Source organism: Moschus berezovskii, chromosome 6 (genome assembly GCF_049115385.1).
Source record: "Moschus berezovskii isolate FMDL1 chromosome 6, NW_MosBer_1.0, whole genome shotgun sequence".
Taxonomy (NCBI): domain Eukaryota; kingdom Metazoa; phylum Chordata; class Mammalia; order Artiodactyla; family Moschidae; genus Moschus; species Moschus berezovskii.
This window is the reverse complement of record NC_142465.1, coordinates 9,824,199-9,845,191: the sequence shown is the minus strand read 5'-3', so window position 1 is coordinate 9,845,191 and position 20,993 is coordinate 9,824,199. Positions and strand designations below refer to the sequence as shown.

The following is a 20,993-nucleotide window of genomic DNA, read 5'->3' as shown; positions in this document are numbered from 1 at the left end:
TACTATAAGCCACTTCTGCACTTTGACATGCAGATATATACCAGGGTAGTGTTCTCAACCAATGCCCTCTGCCCCCTTCCCAGGAGGGCATTTACCACTGTCTGGAGACTTTTTGATTATTACAGTGTGTAAGGAATGGTGTTATTGGCATGTCAGTGGAGACATTCTACAATGTGCAGCAAGCCCCCACAGCTAAGAATCATGCAACCCCAAATGTCTACAGTGGGGAGTTGGAGAAGCTTTGCACTAGAGGAGGCTATTGCATTTGTGACCTGAGGGAAAGCCTCTTGGAGTTCTCCACTTTCCTAAACACCAACTCTCAGGGATCATCGCTGCTGGCACAGAGGTCACTAGCAGGCCTAGAACTGTGATCAAGGTAGAGATGCCATTGTTTTTCTTTCCACCTGAAACAACAGAGCAGACTATAGGTCAGGTATCAGGTCTCCTCGGTTGTCACTGCAGTCCCTGGGGTTTTCTGACAGCGACACAGCAGGGTCCTTTGGCGCCCGGGGTTTCTGGCTGGGTTTGCCCACCTCCCCCCGCCCCGCCCCGCAGCAGTGTGCAACCGTGCCCCAATGGTGGGAAAAGCAAAACACTTGGGTAATGAGGCGTTTTCTGTAACGTCATTTATTTAGTCTAGATGAGAAATTTTGCTCTTTAAGAACAGGAAGGCTGCGCGAACTCCCAGAAGCTGGAAATCGGGCCAGAGGATACTTGTCCATTAGGGAAGTTGATCACTTTGAGTTTACTTATAAGGATAAGGCAAGGGAGGGGGTGGTGGAAACCCCCGATGCGGCCGATTTTCTACGGAAACTCTTCGACCTTGGAGTGCTCCGTCCTGAAGGAGAACCGGCGCCCGCGGTAGGAAGGGCACGTCGCAGAGCCGTTTCCCGACGGGACCGCCCCGCCGTCCGGCCTCGCGTCGGGGTGAGGCGGTCTCCTTTCCCAACGCCTGAGCGCCTCTGGAAACCGGGCTTTAGCAGCTAGGGCTGAGGAAACCGGCGGGAGCGGTCCCAGTACGGCGCGGGACGCCGGACGCGCGGGAAGCAGCAGGAAGAGGCGGGATTCTGCCTTTGTCTCTCGGGCCTCACCCAGGAGCCCCGCCGCGCAGAGCCCTCCTGCCAGACTCCCCCAGTGCTAGCAGCATGCCCTGGACACCGCCCGGCGCGGCGGGGCGGGGGCGGGGCGCACACAGGCCACGCCCACGGGGCTTAAAAAGGTGCCTGGCGCGGCGGGGCAGGGTGCATACAGGCCACGCCCACGGGGCTTAAAAAGGTGCTGGCGCGGCGGGGGCGGGGCGGTGTTGGCGGAGCGCACACAGGCCACGCCCACGGGGCTTAAAAAGGTGCCTGGCGCGGCGGGGCGGGGGCGGAGCCCACACAGGCCACGCCCACGGGGCTTTAAAAGGTGCTGGAGCTGCGGGGGCGGGGCGGCGGGGCGGGGGGGCGGCGGGGGGGCGGGGCGTCGGGGGCGGAGCGCACACAGGCCACGCCGACCGGGCTTTAAAAAGTGCCCGGCGCGGAGGGGCGGGGTGCCGCGGGGTGGGGGTGTGGCGCACAGAGGCCACGCCCACTGAGGCTTTAAAAGGTACCTGCGCTCCCCACCGGGTTGCCAGACTCCCGCCGCCGTTTCTGCGATCTGTTCTCCAGCGTTCGGCGTGGTCCTCATTCCGATTTGAGTGAGTAACCGGAGTAAGGCGATGGGGGTGTTCCCCCGGTCCCGGGGGTGGGGGTCCCCCTCAGCCCCCCGGGATCCCCAGGCCGCCCTGCGGGCGCCCCCTCCCATCTCCTCTGCTGTTCCCATCGCGATCCCCACTTGGTACCCCCGTCATCCTCACTCCTGCGCCCCGATGCCCGCCAGCCCCCACCACTCCCCTGCCCTGGTCCCCGCGGCCGCCCGAGCCCGGCTCTCGGACCCCGGGTCCCTGGGCAGAGAAATAATGGTGCGTTATCTCCATACCGGTTTTTCCGGGAGAGAGAGGTAGGGTAGAGAGTTTCGCGTGGCTGCTAATCCGCCTTTTAGTAGCCTTGGGCCCGCTCCTCCAGTGCGCATTCTCTCTCCGTGGAGGAGAGGGCGGAATCCGAGTCCTGGGGTCTCCTGCGCCCCGAGTGTGCTATGCGCTGAGGGCGACCTTCCCACGGGCTGGTTCGTAGCGCTGGGGGTGAGCAGGGGGCTCCCATAGCCGGTAGAACCCAGAATGCGTCCTCTGTTGCGGTACAGAGCTCCTTGTAGCCCTGTTGTTCGGTGGCCTCTGCCCACCGAGCGCCGAACCTTAAATGTTGAAGGAACAGGAGTGAAACGTCATATCGATCAGTCCCAGCTTTTTCCGGAACTTTCCACAATTCAGGTACAAACCGGGAAAGCAAGATTGCTTGGTTGTAAATTCTGCAACAGGTTCTGAAAATCACAACCGCGGTTCCAAAACTCCACGTAGGCAGCCCCCAGGGGGGGAGGGGGAGGGGGCTTTTCTGAGTCAGGAGACACCCACGTCTGCCCCACCCCCACCTCCCAGCCTGGACTTTTGAAGAACGGTATCTGTTTAAATGGTTGCTCAAAATGTTTAAGCTGCTGTATTGGCGGTCCAGAGACCAGACTTGTTTTTCATTTTCATTTTATAAATACTTTTTATTTTGGGTAATTTTTTAACTCGGGCAGTAAAAATGGCCTCTATGATTCTTAATGTTTCTAATTAACCTGTTTTAAAGCTCTACTTATAAAAATGCCAAGAATTCAATTAGGACAGCCACAGAGTTGTCTATAATTTGACTCAGATTTTCAGGAAGGAGCTGGGCAATAGATTCTAAAAGGGCAAATTTCACATACGTGTGTGTGTGTGTGTGTGTGTGTGTGTGTGTGTGAAGGAAGGGTTTTCAGGAAAGAGCTGGGCAATAGATTCTAAAAGGGTAAATTTCACATACTCTGTGTGTGTGTGTGGACAGAGAGAGAGAGAAGGTTTATTGTTACTTGTAGCAAGGAAGGAGAATACTTTCCTAAAGCAGTGTCTCCCCAACAGCAAAACTGGGGAAGTTTTAAGCTAAGGGCACATGCATATTCTTGAGGGGGCTTGAGCAAAGGAGAATTAAGCATAGAATTGGGACAGAGGTCAACAGAGTCCAAGCCTTAGTTTATTGAAGTTGGGGGCGGGGAGGGGGTGGGGGGAAGGAGGGGCGGTCAACATCATTATTCCATCTCCACCTGGGTGGGAGGGCCTTAGTGACTAGTCTCAGGACTCAGTGAAATTCAGGTTCTTGATGCCTCATCTCAGAAAGAATTCACTGAGAAAGTATTAGGTAAGAAGTGGAGTATTTAGAGAGAAACACACTCCACAGACTGTCTCAGAAGGTGATAGACTGACATACTTTAAAACTGTATGTATTCAAGACATACTTTAAAAACTGCATACCAAACCAAAACAAATTTTATTAAGTCATTTGTGGTCTCCCCCCACTATCTCATTGGTCATTGCCCTCTAAAATTGATTGGCTCTGATACTTCACCAGTATTTCTCAAGGGTCTTTCTACTCTGAATTCTAGTTTCCTTTTCTCTTTCAGAGTGAAGTTAGGTAGAGACAGGGTCTGCATCTCACGAGTCTTTGAAATTCACAGAACTTTGCTTGGGTATCTTAAACACTGTTGGACCAGACCAGTACTGGTTAGCTGAATGAATGAATGAAAGTTTGAGTAAGATTGCAATTATAGAGAACAAAGATTTAGTTGGACTCAAGCCACATAAGTATTAGCAGCTTGGAGCTACAGTTTCTATCTTGAATTTTTTAATGGATTCCTCTGAATGTATTCACAAATACTGATTGACACCGGTGTGTGTCAAATACTGGACTGAAAGCCATACTCTTTTGGACGTCTGTCCTGATGAAACCAACTCACTTGGATTTTGAGGAAACTCTATTTTACATTAAAACAGCAAGAATGATGGCATAGAGTAAAGTGTGGCAGTAATAAATGAAGAACTTGAGAAACCTCAGTGCCACTGAATGTGGAAATCTGGGCCTCTAATTTTTCTTCTCTGTCAAAAATCAGGTAAATCAGATGAGCGGGGTGAGCACGCCCACTGCAGCATGGTGAGAAGGACAGGACTGACCAGTTGGGCCCAAATGCACATCCCAGCTTCAGCACCCACTGCTTTGATGACCTTAGGCAAGTTAGTTTACTCTTGGGTCTGTTACTTCATCTTATAAAATGCGTGTAATAGCACTTACCTTGCAGGGGTTCTTGGAAGGCATGCTGTTCCTTGTACCATTCTGTACTTTGTTGAACACAGGGGTAAATGGCTATCAGCGAAAGCCTCCTCTGGGAGAGTGCTGACTTGGACAGTATTGCCTGGGCCTTGCTTGGAGACCAGTTTTCTTCCCTTTTGCAGGTTTCCTCATTTCCTGGGCTGGTATTGCCTGGCTTCCCTTGTGTTCTCTTGGATGAGGTTCCCTGCACCTGGGGTCTCGATTACTCAGGATGGTACTACCTAACTTTTTTGTGTCATGGAACTGTTTGGCAGTCTAGTGAAGCCTTCTCAAACTTTTTAAGTACATAAAATAAAGTACGTGGTACCAAGTTCACCAATCCCCAGAATTTCAGGGAATCTGTGGATCTCAGGTTAAGAACCTTGACTTAGGGGAGTTTTCTCAAAATGGACTGTGAAGGAGCCAGGCACAGGTTCTGATTGTTGAACATTTTAATGTAAGTCTTAGAGGAAGAACGAAAAGATGTGTATTGTAAACCATTTGCAAAGGACATCAGGTTCCTTTGTTGCTCATCTCATTGTGCCAACACTACTAATTGTCCTTGACTAACAAGAGACAACACAAACCGTTGAATACATTTCAGCCGATGTCTTCCCAGTAAGGCCTCATCGTGGCTTCTTTTCCAGAAGAGAAAAACAGAATCAAATCCTCACCCCTCCCACAGCAGGACAGAAAACACCCAATTTAAAAAGAACTTGTTGACATATATACACTACCACGTATCAAACAGATAGCTAGTGGGAAGCTGCTGTATAGCACAGGGAGCTCAGCTGGGTGCTCTATGATGACCTAGAGGGGCGGTAGGGGGAGGAGATAGATCTGTCTGTATATATACTGCTACTGCTGCTGCTAAGTCACTTCAGTCGTGTCCAACTTTGTGTGACCCCATAGACGGAAGCCCACCAGGCTCCCCCGTCCCCGGGATTCTCCAGGCAAGAACACCGGAGGCTGCCATTTCCTTCTCCAATGTGTGAAAATGAAAAGTGAAAGTGAAGTCGCTCAGTCGTGTCCGACCCTTAGTGACCCCACCGACTGCAGCCTACCAGGCTCCTCCGTCCCTGGGATTTTCTAGGCAAGAGTACTGGAGTGGCTTGCCATTGCCTTCTCCGCTGTATATATACATCTATGACTAATTCACTTTGTTCTACAGCAGAAAGTAATACAACATTGTAAACCAATTATACTCCAATAAAATTTTTTAAATAAAAATAATAAATCTAAAAAAATAAAAAAGAACTTGTGCTAATAGGCCCATGTCAGTCACTACTGTTTTGTGTTGCTAGCAGTGGTTTACTTTTAGTGAAACATCAGTCAAATAAATTCAACACAGTCTATTTGAATTTCATTGGTATTTTTAAGTTGAATTGGTAATTTTTGGTTTCACAGTTATGAGCCACTTAATAATCTATACCTCAGCTTTCCCACTCATACAATGAGGATAATGATAATCCTCAGCTGTTACAAGGATTAAGTAAGTTAATCTAAGTAAACTACTTAACATAAGTATAGTAAGCTTTACATTTGATTGATTTTTCTTACTCAGTCGCGTCCAACTCTTTATGACCCCATGTGGCCCACTAGACTCCTCTGTCCATGGAATTTTCCAGGCAAGAATACTGGAGTGGGTAGCCATTCCCTGTTCCAGGGGATCTTCCCCATCCAGGGACTGAACCCATATTTCCTGCATCTTCTACACTGGCAGGCAGGTTCTTTACCACCTGGGAAGCCCCAACCTTTACATAACTATTTCTAATCATCGTTATTTATCACATGGCAGACATTATTCTAAGTGATTTACAGATATTGCCCAATCTCAAAACTGCCTTATGATATAAATAAGCAGTATCTCCATTTTTAAAATGAGAAAATGAGCAGATCAGACAACCAACCTAAGATCTTTTGGCAAATAAACAGTAGTCTTGGCAGATCAATCTCAGTCTGACTGTATGTAAAAACCACACAAACATTAAATTGTCTGAGTAATTAAATATCTTGTCATTTGCACAGATTCTGGACAGATGGAGGTCTGGCGGGGATCAGAGTGACCGAGTTGAGAGCGTAGTTGTATTCTAATGGGTGATTTGGCAGCTAGTCTCCAAATCTGTCAAGGATTTTGCTGTCCTCCGAGTTGAAGGCATGAGTGGCAACGATATATAGCATTGGTAATGAATGGCGAGGGTGGGGTGAACATAGGAGTGCCTGTTAGAGAAGGGAGGTTTCCCTCAGGAGGATGGACTTGGGGGAGCAGAGGGGAGTGGTGGAATACTTTCTGGTTGAGAGCAGCAGTTTAGGTGTGAGATAAGCAGAGAGGACACTTAATAACTGCCAGTTGGCTGGATGAAGACACTGGTCAGAATGGAAGGCATTCCTGGGTGTAAGCTGCAGTTCATGCCCCAGTGATCTGAATGTTCTCCACCCTTAAATCAGATACTAGAGTGTGGGGGACAGCTTGTGGTTCTGGAGTCAGACATGAGTGGTTGAACCTAGATTTGCATCTTTGGAGGTCACCGATCTGAGCAAGTCACTTACCCCTGGAACATTTGGTAACCATATTTCAGGCCCACTGGCACTCCTGAAGGAAGAGGAAGCCCGCGTTTATGGAGCACAGGCTCTCTGCCAGGAACTTCACTAATGTTATTAATATCTCGTTAAATCCTTAAGAGTCGTCCTGTGAGAGACTGCTCATCCATTTCCAAGTTCTAGCTGAAGACATAGAGGCTCAGGGGGTCATGAACTTGGTTCAGTTAGCAGAGCTGATCGCCGACTTTCGAGCTTACAAGTGTCTGATTCTGAGGCCCACACTTTCTCTTCCTCCAGGAATGACATAGAGGCGGCATGTGCGCTGCAATTTCTATGCAGACGTTAAATAATCTTGAATTCAGAACGTTGACTGATCTCTGGACTCTTTGTTCAAAATAGCTGCAGGAACCCATATCAGTGAACAAGATGAAACTATCCTGGCATCCCTCTATCAATAGACTTCCCAAAGGCTTTCTACATGCGTCTGGGCTTTGGGTTATATTATCTTGCTGTTACCTGTTTATATACCTCTACCACCAAAGTAGAACTCCCTGAGAAACTGGCACTCTTGCTTTACCCTTTTATCCTCCACTCCCGACCCAGGATACGGCTTGTAAGATGCTGAATTAACAGATCTGTAGGAGAGCTGCATGAACAGGACAGCATCACAGTCTCTATCAGCTGCTCCTGTGCTGGAAAAACTTGAGATTGAGAAATGAAGTCAGGAGTTAACCAGATGAGGGAGGGAAGTCAGTTTTCTGATGTTTTAGAGGGATTAGGGGTATAATGAAGGAATGGATGGACTCTGATGGGTAGGAGACTGAACATGACTAGATACTGATGGTGAAGGCTACTGATAACTAGATGCCGACTAGAAGGGCATTTTCTCATCTGATTCTCGTAGCAACTCTGTATGAAAGGCGCTGCTGTCCTCATTTTGCATATGAGGGGAGTGGGACTGTTGACTCCAAGATCCATTTTCTTAGTTTGCCCTGAGGCTGAGCTCTCCTGAAGGCCAGCTTGAGGGCCTGGCTTTGGTAGAAGGAGCCCAGTGGGACACGGAGCCCACTCAGGTGCAGTCTCACTCAGATAAGGGACGTAGACTAAGAAGAAGGTAGTTTGGGTCGAAGAAGAAAATTTTAGAATGGGCATTCATACATGAATGCTCGTGAAGCTTAATTTCCAATTATTTACAGCTCTCAAACTCTGGCCTCTTTAAAAACCTGTAACTGGGGACAGTTACATATTCTTTAACAAGTGACCCGATCTGGATGTGGCTCAAAATGAAACTGGTTTATAGTAGATTCTCCTCTTGGGAAGTTATTATAGTATAATAACAAAGACCTACATGTAGGTGTAAAATGGCAGATCTTCTGGAAGCATTTAGAATCTAGGTTTATGAACAATTCACTCGGCATCAGAGCAATTAACTTAAATTGCAAGCAGTGACATGGAGACTTAAATTCATGGGCTTGCGTCATTCAGATCCTAAAATAAGGCAGTTAGCGCAACACAGGTGGGGAGAAGGAGCCCTGTGGCCACTGGCTATCTAGAGAATGCGCTAACTTTACCACAAGGTGACTCAGGTGTAGACGGCAGTAAGTTTCTTCTTGGGCTAAGTCTGCCGGATTCTGGGTGTGGTGCCTTTAGACTGGCGAGAAGCAGCAATGAGACACTGCACAGAGGTGTCTGGATGAAAATCAAGTGTTTTTCATCCAGCACAGTGGATAAATCCTAGAGCTGGAACTCTTTCCAGTAACGAGGACCAAAGAACAAGATGAAAAACCTGAATTAGGCCAAGTGTGGCCTCTTCCGCAAGGTGTGTATAACGTGGGAGTTTCTTACCATTCTGGAAATTAATGCACAGGATCAGGGAAAGGCATGCAGACTGCTCAGTGCAAACCCAGTCTGCTGTGATTAATGTCAGCTGTTGTGGAGTAGTGCAGCCAGGGGCTTGTAGGAAAAATGCAGCTTTGGGTTTGTGTGTATGTGTTTTAATATATGCATAGCAGTGCCAAGAGGGACAGAAATGGAAGATGGTCCCATTTCCTTCTGCCAAATTTAGCAAATGTGCAGAGGGGTACGCCCACAAGGTGTAAATTCAAACTTAATTTCATAGTCCCCACAAGTGCCAACTGTCTTTTACTTGTGGTACATTGTAATGTCCCAGAAGAAGGTTTATGAGTGACTGATCAGGTAGCTTTTTTCTTTACTGGCTGTTGCTCCGAGCTGTGTCCTGTGGGTGCTGGTCAGGGGGTTTCCTCTAGGAAGGCTACTGGCAGGGTGGACAGCATGAGATGCTCCCCATCCTCAAGCTGCCAGTTACTGGATATCTGCCAAGAAACTTATGTATTTGTGTTTTGTCTTCACAACATCTCTGTGAGGTAGAGAGGGTTACCTCCCCCCCCACCCTTTTGCAGATAAGAAAGCCAAAGATTGCACAACCATTATAATAGTGAAATTTACCCAGGTCTGTCTAAATGAATGTTTTCCTTCATCTCTCCCTTCCTTCTTTTCCCTCCTTCTTTTCTTCCATTGCAAAATATTTCAGATGTACGAAACAGAGAATAACATAAGAAACACCCAGCTACCCACGATCCAGCTTAACCCATAAACATAAATCCAACTGAATCTCTCTGAGGATGCCCTATTAGCCTGGCCCACAGGGAGCGTTACTCAGAAACCCTGAGCAAAGCCTATAAGCTGAGTGCAACTTTTAAAAAGTTAATGATTTGGAAATTGTGCTGAGAATCCAAGAATGTGATGGAGAAAAGTAGGGCAGTGCTACCGATGTCTTCGTAAGATCAAATTGGGAAGTATACAAACAAATTGAAAACGGAAGGATTCTTTTAAAACAATAGAAATTAAGTATTTTAACATATGCCAAATACTCTGGTAGATGATGTGGAGAGGGAGACAGAACTGTGGTCCTCACCCCCAAAGGAAGAAGTTCTTAAAATGCTAAGCTGAATAGCTATTGGATAGGTATATCCCCGAAAGATGCCAACTTACATTTGACTGGCATGGTGCGTACAGTAGGAATCAGACTTGACTTACAAGAAGTGAATTTAAGTAACCCTGAATTCCAGAAGGGAGGCTATTCTTCCTTTTTTAAAAGTCCCGAGTTGCTCTACAGCAGAGAGAAACAGAGTGATGAGTTAGTTTTGATGTATTTTTAATGCTATTCAAAGAAAACCCAGGACAGTGTTAGTCTTGATAGAGGTCTGGCTCCTGACAGGTGATGGCTCCAAAGTAAATATGATACAGTTTGGCGGTACCATGACACTTCCGAGTGTGATGAAAGGGCCTTGATGATATTGTATTTTAAAAGCCAGCTAGGCTGTTGATGTTTGGGATCCCATTTTAAGTCACTACAGCATCATTACCTACAAGTCTGGCTGTTATAGCCAAGTTCTGTGTCTAGTTCTGCAGCCAGGCTCAGGTTTCACTGTGGATTTAACAATGGAATACCTGTCTCCAGGGACAGGAATGAGAGATTTATGCAACTACTAAAGGACAGCATGCAGATATATTCCATTGGTGCTGGGTATCTATCCTGTATGATGCCTTCACAGGAGCCTGGTAACATATGTGGACCCCAGGAATTAATCTGTTCCTGTCTGAACAAGGGAAATAGGCTTTCTGCTAGTTGAGGCCAACAGTATAGTGATAACTGTTCCCATCAGTCAGGCCTTGGTGTGTCTCTGTGTGTGTTGCTGCTGTTGTTTATTTCTGGGACCAGGGGCTCTATCTCCCAAAGGGAATTTATTGGCTTATACAACTGAAGAGCCCGGGATACAACAAGGTGAAGCTGAAAAGCATCTAGTTTCTCTGTTTTCCTCTATGCTGACTTCATTTTTAAGTTTTCATGCAGACAGCTGCTAGCAATGCCCATCCTGCATTCGCCCAGTTATAAACCAAAGACCAGGTTTCACTTCCATTGAACTGGCCTGGGGTCCTGTGCCTGGTCCTAAACCAGTCACCACAGGGGATGCAGTGATCTGACCGGTGTGACGAGTTGCATGTCCAACCCTAGAGTGGAGGGTAGAGTCAAACCCCTCTAACCCAGTGCTTCTCAAACCGTCTGTGGTAAAGGACCATTCTCTTTAATTTCCAAAGAGAGACTGACTGTCTGACTGTCCTCTGTCTGACAAGATGAGTCCACTGGTCATGCTCTTGACCAGTGTGGCATAAACCTGGGGAAAGGTTTCTAAATGCTTACCTGCATGTTGTCTAGAATTGGTAGCAAGCCCTGTGGACTGTCTCCAGGAAACTGCATCTTAGTAAGTCTCTTAAACCATATGTGCCATGAAAGAGATGGCTGCTTCCCTGGAGAGAATCTGGGGAACGTATTCCCAGAAAAGGGGCCAGAGAAGGCTAGATACCAGCAGGGTGCCCAACACGGTGATTATCTGTCAGGCTTTCTTGTGGAAAGACCTCACCTGAGTGTTCAGGAAGCCTCGTGTTCTGGATGGTCTAAACGGTGTAGGAGGGTAAGTGGGATGGGAATTTTCTCCACCCTCCTTTTTAATCTTAAGACTTGATTCTTCAGCGTTTTGCTTAAGAGGCTGTCCCTGTCCCTTCTTTTTCTAGCCAGATTGGAGTTAGTCAGGACGTCCCAGCTTTCTTTGCCAGCTATGAATACTTCCTACAGAGGCCAGCCACTCATCCAAGGGGACGCAACAGACAAGGGCTGCAAACGCCATTGACTGAAGGGAAGTCTGGAAATGACGGTGGAAGCCAAAGGGATTCCTGTTCTGTGGTTTTAGATACTGTGTTGTAGGTACTGCAGGGCTGACATAACACGCTGTCTTTACAGGACAGCTGTAACTGGCAAAGGCACTTGGGCAGGTTGGCCATTCAGAACTAGGCATTTTAAACTGGGTCCAAGTAGACCAATTCATTGAGAAAGAGACGAGAACATGCTGCCCTACATCATAGCAGGACAGCCGAGGGTTTCAGCTTCCAGCTGCTCTACCACCTCACAAGTCACACGGTGTGCGTGCTCAGTCGCTCGGTCTTGAGTGACTGTGCAACGCTGCCAGGCTCGCTCCTCTGTCCATGGGACTGCCCAGGCAAGAACACTGGAGTGGGTTACCATTTCCTCCTCCATGGGATCTTCCTGACCCAGGGATCGAACCCAGGTCTCCGGAGTCTCTTGCTTTGGCAGGTGGATTCTTTACCACTGAGTCACCTGGGAAGCCCCATGAGGCCAACTTAAGAGGTTTTTCTGACACACTCAACGAACAAGTCACTTCACCAGGAAAGGTAACATATTTTGTGTGGACAGACAGGCCCATCAGAGAGGGACAGCCAGCTGTTGGCTGGACTGGAGGACACTGGGCACAGTGAGGCACAGAAGTTTATATGGTAGCCATCTGGATGGAGGTCTGTTGTGGTTACAGCCAGGCTCCACCCATGCAATTGTGCTAGTCAGATAAACAACTATTTAGGCTGTGACCTCGGGTAACTTTACAGAAGATATACAACTTAATGTTGCCAGGCCATTCAGCACTTGCTTCCTCCCTAGAAAGTGTGTCATAGGTTGTGTATGTTAAATGGTTAAGTGTTTGGCAGTGTTACAATGAAGTAAACATGTAACAAAAAGCTCTATCCTTCATCTGAGTTTTCAAACAGTTCGTTACAGCTGACTGTAGCTGGTGGCAGTGTTTGCCTTTCCATTCCCTACACTGCTTTCTTAAATCCTGTGGATGCGGGTGGCGGTTTGTTTTGTGCCTGGCGACCTGCACTGTTGTATTGTCCTTTGTCCCGTAGCAGAAAAAAACCTGTGCATGACAACCCTGTTTCCTAGTGAAAGAGCTGTAATTTGGGAGGCAAGATGAGGTTATGTTGGAGGACACGCCCATCTTTGAAAGGAGCGGTCGGGGCAGGCTATAGAGAAATGAACGCTGTCCCCTAAACAGCCCTCCGGGGAAGCTGTGCGGCATCTCGGTGGGCAGGGGCCCATCCTAACGATGCTCTCTTCTGCAGGATGCCTGTCTGGGGAGGTGGCAACAAGTGTGGGGCCTGTGGGAGGACCGTGTACCACGCCGAGGAGGTGCAGTGTGACGGCCGGAGCTTCCACCGCTGCTGCTTCCTGTGCAGTGAGTCTCCCTGAGCTCGGTCTCGCGTGTGGGAGCTTCCATTCACCTACTTCAGGAAGAGGCTGCTTCTGTTAACACACCTGGCACCAGCAGTCCCAGTGGTTTCTGCCTGCCTGTCCTCCTGGACAGTGCATGCGCCCAGCCTCCCAGCAAGGACAGCGAGCCAGACGCTCGGCCTTGCGTCCCCACGGCACTTCCCCTCCGTTCGGCTCCCGAGCAGCCTGAGTCCCCTGCCGCACCCAGAGCGCGGGTGCCTGCGGCTTGGCGCCCAGCACAGTCCCTGGCACATCCCGGGGCCTGGCTCCGATCCGCGGATGAACGGCGCGCTCCGCGTCTGCTCCGGCTTTCTCGTCCTGGCCCAGCTCTTCCTCTTTGAAACCTGCTGGCGGGTTTCTCACATGTCTAGAAGCTCAGATCCTAACTTCTCTGATAGTGAATGTCTACAGCTCTCTCGTTACTGATGTCCTAAATTTGAGGGAAAGGAACTAAGGAAACGAGAACACCATAGAATTTGTGGGGGATTCTGTTGTTTCTGGGTGAATGAGCAGCGTGTCTGATGGAGACAGGAAGTAGCCCACGAAACAGCACATGCCGACTGCTCCACGGAGGAGCGGTATCTGATGAGCACAGAAAGGGGACAGGAGAGACGCCCCCCACCCGCCAGGCTGCAGACTCCTGAGGACCACCAAGTCTTCGGTCTTAAAACAGGAGTAGCTGCCTCAGAAAGCGCGATGTTAATCTGCTTCTGATTCAAATGACAACATTTTCTTTATGACGGATTTGTCACATGAGGAACCCACCCACCCGTGCAGCTATCTGCCATCTCTAGAGTACCGTGCAGTGAAAACTGTTAGGAGTTCTGTATGTTTTTTTAAAAAATTAGTTACACGAAGGAATAATCAGAAAGAGCCTCCCTCATAAATTTTAGTCATCCTTTTCCGTCCAGGCACCAACACAGAGGGCATCTGGACCTTTTTATACAGCAGCTGCTTTGCAGGCGGTCAGACACAGACGACAGAGTTGCAGCTACAGAGAATACAGTGTATGAGTGTTTGCTCTGTGCGCCCCCATAGCAGCTAGCATTTCTCAAGGTCTGGTTTAACCATTTCTTCTCTTAGAAGTTAATTTTCTTTTAAAGGAGTCTAATTTTTCCACAGCTTTGTACCAAGAGAGTATAAGAACAAAGAGGAAATGCAAATACTTGAAAAATTGTTCTTAGTTTCCTCTAGGTTAAGCCATGATGTCTACACCATAATCAAGCCAGTGTTTATTAAATGTCAAGGTCATTACTGGTCATTTTTATTACTCTTTCCTAATATTTGCCTCTGCTGACTAAAGCCTTTTAATTTTTTTCTCCTAAAGCCTTTTAAGGAAATAATGTAGTTTGTAGACCTAGAATTTTACTGCACAGAATACAGATGGGGCCTTAGGGGGAGGGGGTTGTTCTGTAGTAAAAACTTCATATATTTAAACTTGTTCTGGTCCATAGATAGGTGTTAAAGTTCTTTTTTCTATGTATCCTGTGAGGGGTGTTTGTCCTTCAGCAGTGTACAACTTTAGGCTCACTCCGTCTTTAGGCAGACACGCGTGTCAGTACTCGAGCCTCAGCATCAAGGTGCGAAGATGCTGCTGTCACTCTGCTCCACCAGAGAAGGCTTCGGTCTAAGAAAGCAGGAACGCCATCATCCACCTCTGCTCTGAAGCAGCCAGCTGGCCACCTTTCCCTGCCCTTCTGTCTGTCCTCTTTTCATTTCTCCTTCTTTAAAAAAAAGGGGGGGGCAGAAAATCCCCTCTTCTATTGCACTAGGATGGGGTTTCCTGCTGCCCAATTGTGCTACTAGTGAGCTTTCTCACAATTCGTTTTTTTCTCCAGCTTAATTGCAGTTTTAGAAAGTGAAATAATGTCTGGATAAAACTTGATGACATTTGGCAGTTTTATGAAGTGGGATACGTGGAAATGTCTTGTGGTAAGAAATCCATCAAGAAAGAATGTGTTCCCCTTTGGGACTGAAGGGAGACTTGAAACCACTTGAAATCAGACTTGAAACCACTTGACGATTTTCAGACATACTTATCACTGCTGGAGAAGCCGGTGGTGAGATGCGAGAAGACTGTTTTTTCCCTTCCAGACTAGTGATGAAAACTAGAATTCTGGATTTAAAACTGTTTTCATCCCAAGAGGTGCTTTTGGGGGAGGAGGAGCTGCAGAGGCACCCCCTGCCAAGGCACTCCTACCCTTTTGTTCTTGAACAATACATGGATGAAGGGAATGAAAAGATTGAGTGTTGAGGATCAGGAGCAAAGGCCTGGGCACAAAGTGCTAGAATTGATGCTTTTGTGCACGTTATCAGAGTCACCTCTGAAACCTCTCTCCCTCCTGCCTGGGAGGCAGATCCTACCATAAAGTTCGAGGCTTCAGGATGTTAAAATTCTAATGTATTTCTAATACAAACCATCATAGGTGGAGGAAGGCAGATCGTTCTCACAGATAACTGAGCAATCCAGATGCCTCGTGTGGCTTTTGGGAAGCAGAGAATAAAGTAGGAATGAGAGCCTGTGCCTTTCCCTTTACTAAGTTTTGTGTCAGCACTATCATTGTTCTAAGGAAAAAGGCATCTTTGGCACATTTTTAAAGTCTAACTTTTTCCCCCTCAGTGGTTTGCAGGAAGAATTTAGATAGTACAACAGTGGCCATTCATGATGAAGAGATCTACTGCAAATCCTGCTACGGAAAGAAGTACGGGCCAAAAGGCTATGGGTACGGCCAGGGCGCAGGCACACTCAACATGGACCGGGGCGAGAGGCTGGGCATCAAGCCCGAGAGGTGAGTCAGGGCTCCGACTGGCAGGGAGGAGGAGTGGCGATTCATGTCGCTTGATCAACAGGGAGTCTGGGAGTTTCCAGGGTTTTAGCTTGAAATAATAAAAGACAATGACTCAGATTTACTGCTGTTCTTTAAGCTTGAAATAACAGACAGTTTTGGACCTGGCAAAGTTCGTATTGATTATTCTAGTGGTTTCCAGTCCTGGTTATAGCATTCCGAGGTGTATCAAGGAGTCATGATATTCTCAAAACAAGTGCCACTTTCACAGCACTTAAGACCAGACGTCATGACGTCAAATGTAGTGTCAGAATCAGGAGATGCATTTCTCCTGTGCAGTTACGCAGTGGACGACAGTTCCTCAGTCACTCCCCCGTTGCCAGAATGCTTCCTCACCAAGAAACGACTTTTCTTTAGCTTACTTAAAACTGGAAATTATTTCCTGTATTTGATTCTATGAGATGAGTTGCTATTAAAGGTGTCAGTACCCAAGTAAGCCAAGTGCTAATAAATCTGCTAAATTTTAGTGATTCATGTTGAGGCTCATTTCTTCACACGAAACTTATTCCTATTGTTGACCCAATAATTCCCTCATTTGAACTTCATATTTTTCACATCCATTTTTATACTGAAGAAGCCAAAAATGCTGTAAGATGGCCTTTCCCTTGGACAAAGGAATTGTGCCCTTACTCTAGACTGGACACCATGCAATAATATATGGTAACTCATATACTTCTCGCAGTCCTATCAAGTAGGGTTTCCCATCTTACTCAGGAACAAAGTAAGACAGAATTAAGTGATTTGCCTCAAGTCACACTGCTAGTTAACTATAGAGCCCAGAACAGTGTAACTCCAAAGGGTAAGCACAAGGCATTATGGTATGCCTGAAATACTGTCTGCTGAACATTTATGTTCATCCTGTATAATCTTCACAGTAGCTCTGAGTTGAGATACTTTGTCCCTGTTCTATAGACAGGGCACTGAGGCTCAGTCCACACAGGTGAGTGGCAGAGCCAGGGTCTGAACACTGGCCCTCCTGGCCCCAAACCTGCGCTCCCTCCCGCATCGAAGCCCACCTCTCTCGTCCCTCCTCCTCTCTGAGCCATGTGCCCTGCTGGGCGTCACTTGTACCAGGACTGACTTGTTCACTGCTGCATGCCGTCACCTGCAGGAAGGCCAGCCCCCTCTGATGTCGTTAACGTTCGCTGTTCTTGTTCTGCTCTTCCTTTCCAACTTGTTAAAATCCATTCTTGTTTCCCAAGGTTTTATTTCACACACAGATCTGTCCGGCCTCCCCTGTAAAGAGAGCTTGCCCATGACCCCAAAGTGAGTCCGTGACTGTGGCCATTGTGGTAGCATCACGAGGGCCAGTGGCCCTCCTCTGTATCTGCTCTTCTCCGCGTCCTCCAGTAACTGGCCAATGTTCCAAGCTGGCCTGTGTTGACCTGTGCCCTCAGCTCTTCCCTGTGTTAGCCTGGCCTCCAGCAGGACCAGGTGTCGGGTCTCCCTTTCTGGAAGCCTGTCACTGCACTCTGGGAGCACCTGTGGTCTGGATGGCCCCTATGTGGTCAGCGCAGCAGTTGTGGGAAGCACACAGCTCCGGGAGACTTTCTTGAAGAGGCAGCACTGAGGGGGCAGGGACATCTTCATTGGGCAGACCTGATTACTTCAGTTCAGGCTCACCAATTTACTAATACTGTAGCCCTTCAGCAGGTAATTCAACACATAAGCCCATGTTTCCTCATCTGACATTCAAGGTAACAATTAAGCATACCTTCTGAGCTTGTTAGTTCCCTGGTGACTCAAATGGTTAAAAAAAAACCAAACTGCCTGCGATGTGGGAGACCCAGGTTTGATCCCTGAGTCAGGAAGAACCCCTGGAGAAGGCCATGGCAACCCAGTCCAGTATTCTTGCCTGGAGAATCCCGTGGACAGAGGTGGGTCACAGTCCATGGGGTTGCAAAGAGTCAGACACGATTAAGCGACTTTCCTTTCTGAGGTTGCTGGAAGGAAGGTAGAAGATAATCCATATCAAGTTCTTCTCAGTATGACTAGCAGATCTGGAAATTTTTCTTGGAGAATACATAACTGTAAGTGTTGGATATTGTGAACAGCTTTTAAAGATCACAAAGTAGATGGGGGTGTCCTCTGGTGTCTGCAGGGGATTGGTTCCAGCACCCTTACGGATACCAAAACCCGAGAACGCTCAGATCTTATACAAAATGGTGTATTTGCATCTCACCTACACACATCCTCCCAGGCACTTTTAAGTCACCTCTAGGTGACTCATAAGACCTATTACAATGTAAGTGCCATGTGAATAGTTGCTGGTGTGTGGTAAATTCAGGTTTTACTTTTTGGAAATTCCTGGAGTTTTTTTTCTTGAATATTTTCAGTCTGAGGCTGGATCAATCTGTGGATGCACAACGTGTGGATAAAGAGGGCTGACTATATATATACAGTGGGTTGTGGAGTTTTAAAAATATGCCCATTTACGGACAGTTCAATCCTGTGAATTAGTACTGTGAACTGGTATTTGTTGCTTAGAATAAAATTTCTAGTGGCCACATCAAACATGATTCAAAAAATGCTGCACATGAAACAATTTAGGTAGGTGGAAATGTAGGAAACTTAGAGATGAAGATAGTAATGATACATGTGAAGTTTTAATAAATTTTCTTATGAAAAGGCAGTATTTTTCAGTAAACATTTCATTTAAAATATATATGTAAGTTACTTAATAAAATATAACTCGGACAAGATTGTTTTCCTACGTGGAAAAACTGACACTTCGCTACCCTTTGCTGAATGCTAACTGCTGTTGTCTTATCTGCTCAACCTATTTGTAAGGTTTCAGAGCAGTCTTTCAATCTGTTCAGAGCCCAGAATGGTGTTCTGTGTGCAAGTGCCTCTCTATAATGAATGGGGAAAATTACAGAACAAGGAAAGGTTTTATCTAGTGACAAAAACAGCCCTCTATCCAGAGAAAAAGTAAAAGCTATACAGATCATATAGTAATAGGCAAACTTTCTGAAATATTGTCCCATGAAGTAATTTTATTTATACTTTCCCCAATATATTGGGGAATTAAATAATCTGTAAAACATACTATTCATAATTCTGCCTATATGCAGAAACTTAACTGCGTAAACTACCACTGATTTTTTTCTATTTTTTGTGAAGAAGCTAGCTGTTAATTCCAGTGTTATATGAACAATAGTAATAACACGAATGTGGGGTGCTCATACATGCTATGGTAGGTAGCTTAACTTTAGTGGGGGCGGGGGTTAGTGCTGAGGATTCCATGAATTCTGATGAGTTTAGACTCAGAGGGACAGCCTTGTCTGACTTTTGGTAACAATAATGAGCCCATAAATAGATTAAGATAGTAACTGGCTAGTCCCTGAGACTGCTTTCTTCTTTGCCCCGTCCTGGCCTGTGGAGGCCTCCAGCCAAGGACCGTAGAGCAGTTACATCCCAGAGTTCTGTTGTGTCTGCCTTGTGGCTTCTGAGAGCCTTTTGGGAAATCTTATCTAGTTCCTTTATTCCCCTTTCCACAAGTGTTCAACCTCACAGGCCGACAACAAATCCAAACACTTCTAAATTTGCTCAGAAATATGGAGGTGCTGAGAAGTGTTCCAGATGTGGGGATTCTGTATTCGCTGCCGAGAAGATCATTGGAGCTGGAAAGGTGAGGTGCTATCTAGAGTTAGTAAGTCTGCTCTCTGCTCGCTGTCTCCCCCAGGTCCCTTCAAGGCCCACTCAGGCGCTCTGCCTTGAATTAAACTTTTTCTTAACCAAATTTCCATCTGAATCATTAATTTCTTGAAGTGATCCCCTTGTTTGAGAGATCACATCTATGTTTAACAGAAACTTGTTTTCATAGGGGGCACTTATGAAGGTGTTAATGAATAAGGCCAGACTTTTAACAAACCTGGGCTCCACAGGTTTTTCAGCGTGGTGAAAGGGAAAAAAACCAAAAAACAAGAAAGGAAGCAATGACTTAGGACACCTGATGCACTTCACCTCTTTAAGCTGCAGTGTTCTCAACCACAAAGGAGGTGGTCTTTACAGGGAGCCCACTGCGCTTGCGGTGAGCTTTTGGACAGCTCTTAGGGAAATGGCCCTTGTGGCACAGCTCCCGCTCTTGTCTTCTGTGGGTGAAGTCTGAACTGAGCACCTCTGCAGACAGCCGAGCATGTGGGGGGTCTGGTCTCAGCCTTCTGGTTGGGGCTCACCCACAGCAGTCAGGAGCCCATGTGGGGTTGATCTTCCAGCACCTAGACTTACTCATTCTTCTCTTCCAGCCCTGGCACAAAAACTGTTTCCGATGTGCTAAGTGTGGGAAGAGTCTTGAGTCAACAACTCTGACTGAGAAAGATGGTGAAATCTATTGTAAAGGTATACTTTAACTTCAGTTATTGCTGTCCATATGAATATCCTGAATATATCTGGCTATTACTGAAGGAAATGTCACCAGCAGGGGGGTAAAATTACTCTGAAAATGGGGGGAAAGGTGGGAGATAGTGCCACTGGGTATTTGAAAAGATTTAGAGATGCTTACAGATAAAGAAAACCACAGAACATTCTTGAGGACACAGTAAGTTAAGTTCCCGGCCATTTAAAACACCACTACATAAACAACAGTCTTCTTTCAACTTAAATGTTTTAAGCAAAACATGTGAATATATGAAGGTAATAGACAAATACATAACTAGTCTGGTCCCAACTTGCAACTCAGTTGGGACCATGAGCTGAACCCTAGGGAACTAGAACACTCAGACTTAAATTTGCAGCTTTAAGATAGTTACTGTAAGGCATGGCCAGCAGGTTTTTATAATCTAAGGAGCTTTGTTGATACATGGGTCTTAAGCAGTGCTAGCAAAGCTTAATGGACTTGCACTAACTCTTCCCTTTTTGTAGGATGCTACGCGAAGAACTTTGGGCCCAAGGGATTTGGCTACGGCCAAGGAGCAGGGGCGCTTGTTCATGCTCAGTAGAGGTGCAAACCCAGAACCGAGAAAGACCACACGCTGAGAATCTCTACATAATCTAGGCACCGATGATCTAACACTGAACTGCTGTGAAATCCTACAGTGCTGAAGTGCTGTATGTTGCCCTGTGCTGCACAGGCTGGCTGACTAGGAGGAAGAGAGCACTGTATCTTTCCACTTTATTCATCAGTATTTCAAAAATTATTTCTTTTACATTTTAAATAAAACTTCAGCTTGATTTGGGTCTTCAGTGTCTTTCAGCTGACCTTTTGGAGGAGTGCTGTGATGCTGACTAGCG

At 46.8% G+C, this 20,993-nt stretch overlaps 1 protein-coding gene across 2 annotated transcripts; it reads left to right on the top strand.

Annotated features, from left to right (window-relative positions):
* Nucleotides 1–1,530: 1,530 nt before the first annotated feature.
* On the top strand, nucleotides 1,531–20,933 carry CSRP2 (cysteine and glycine rich protein 2). 2 transcript variants are annotated; one of them, XM_055396614.2, is made up of 6 exons: nucleotides 1,531–1,678; nucleotides 12,768–12,880; nucleotides 15,536–15,704; nucleotides 19,263–19,392; nucleotides 20,009–20,102; nucleotides 20,625–20,933. In XM_055396614.2, exons 2-6 carry the CDS (start codon nucleotides 12,769–12,771, stop codon nucleotides 20,699–20,701), a joined length of 582 nt encoding a protein of 193 aa, XP_055252589.1. In that variant the 5' UTR covers nucleotides 1,531–1,678; nucleotide 12,768; the 3' UTR covers nucleotides 20,702–20,933. The 2 variants fall into 2 exon arrangements, with proteins under 2 accessions (XP_055252589.1, XP_055252590.1); XM_055396615.2 differs by lacking the exon at nucleotides 1,531–1,678 and adding an exon at nucleotides 14,754–14,847 and having other exon boundaries at nucleotides 12,785–12,880.
* Nucleotides 20,934–20,993: the final 60 nt, after the last annotated feature.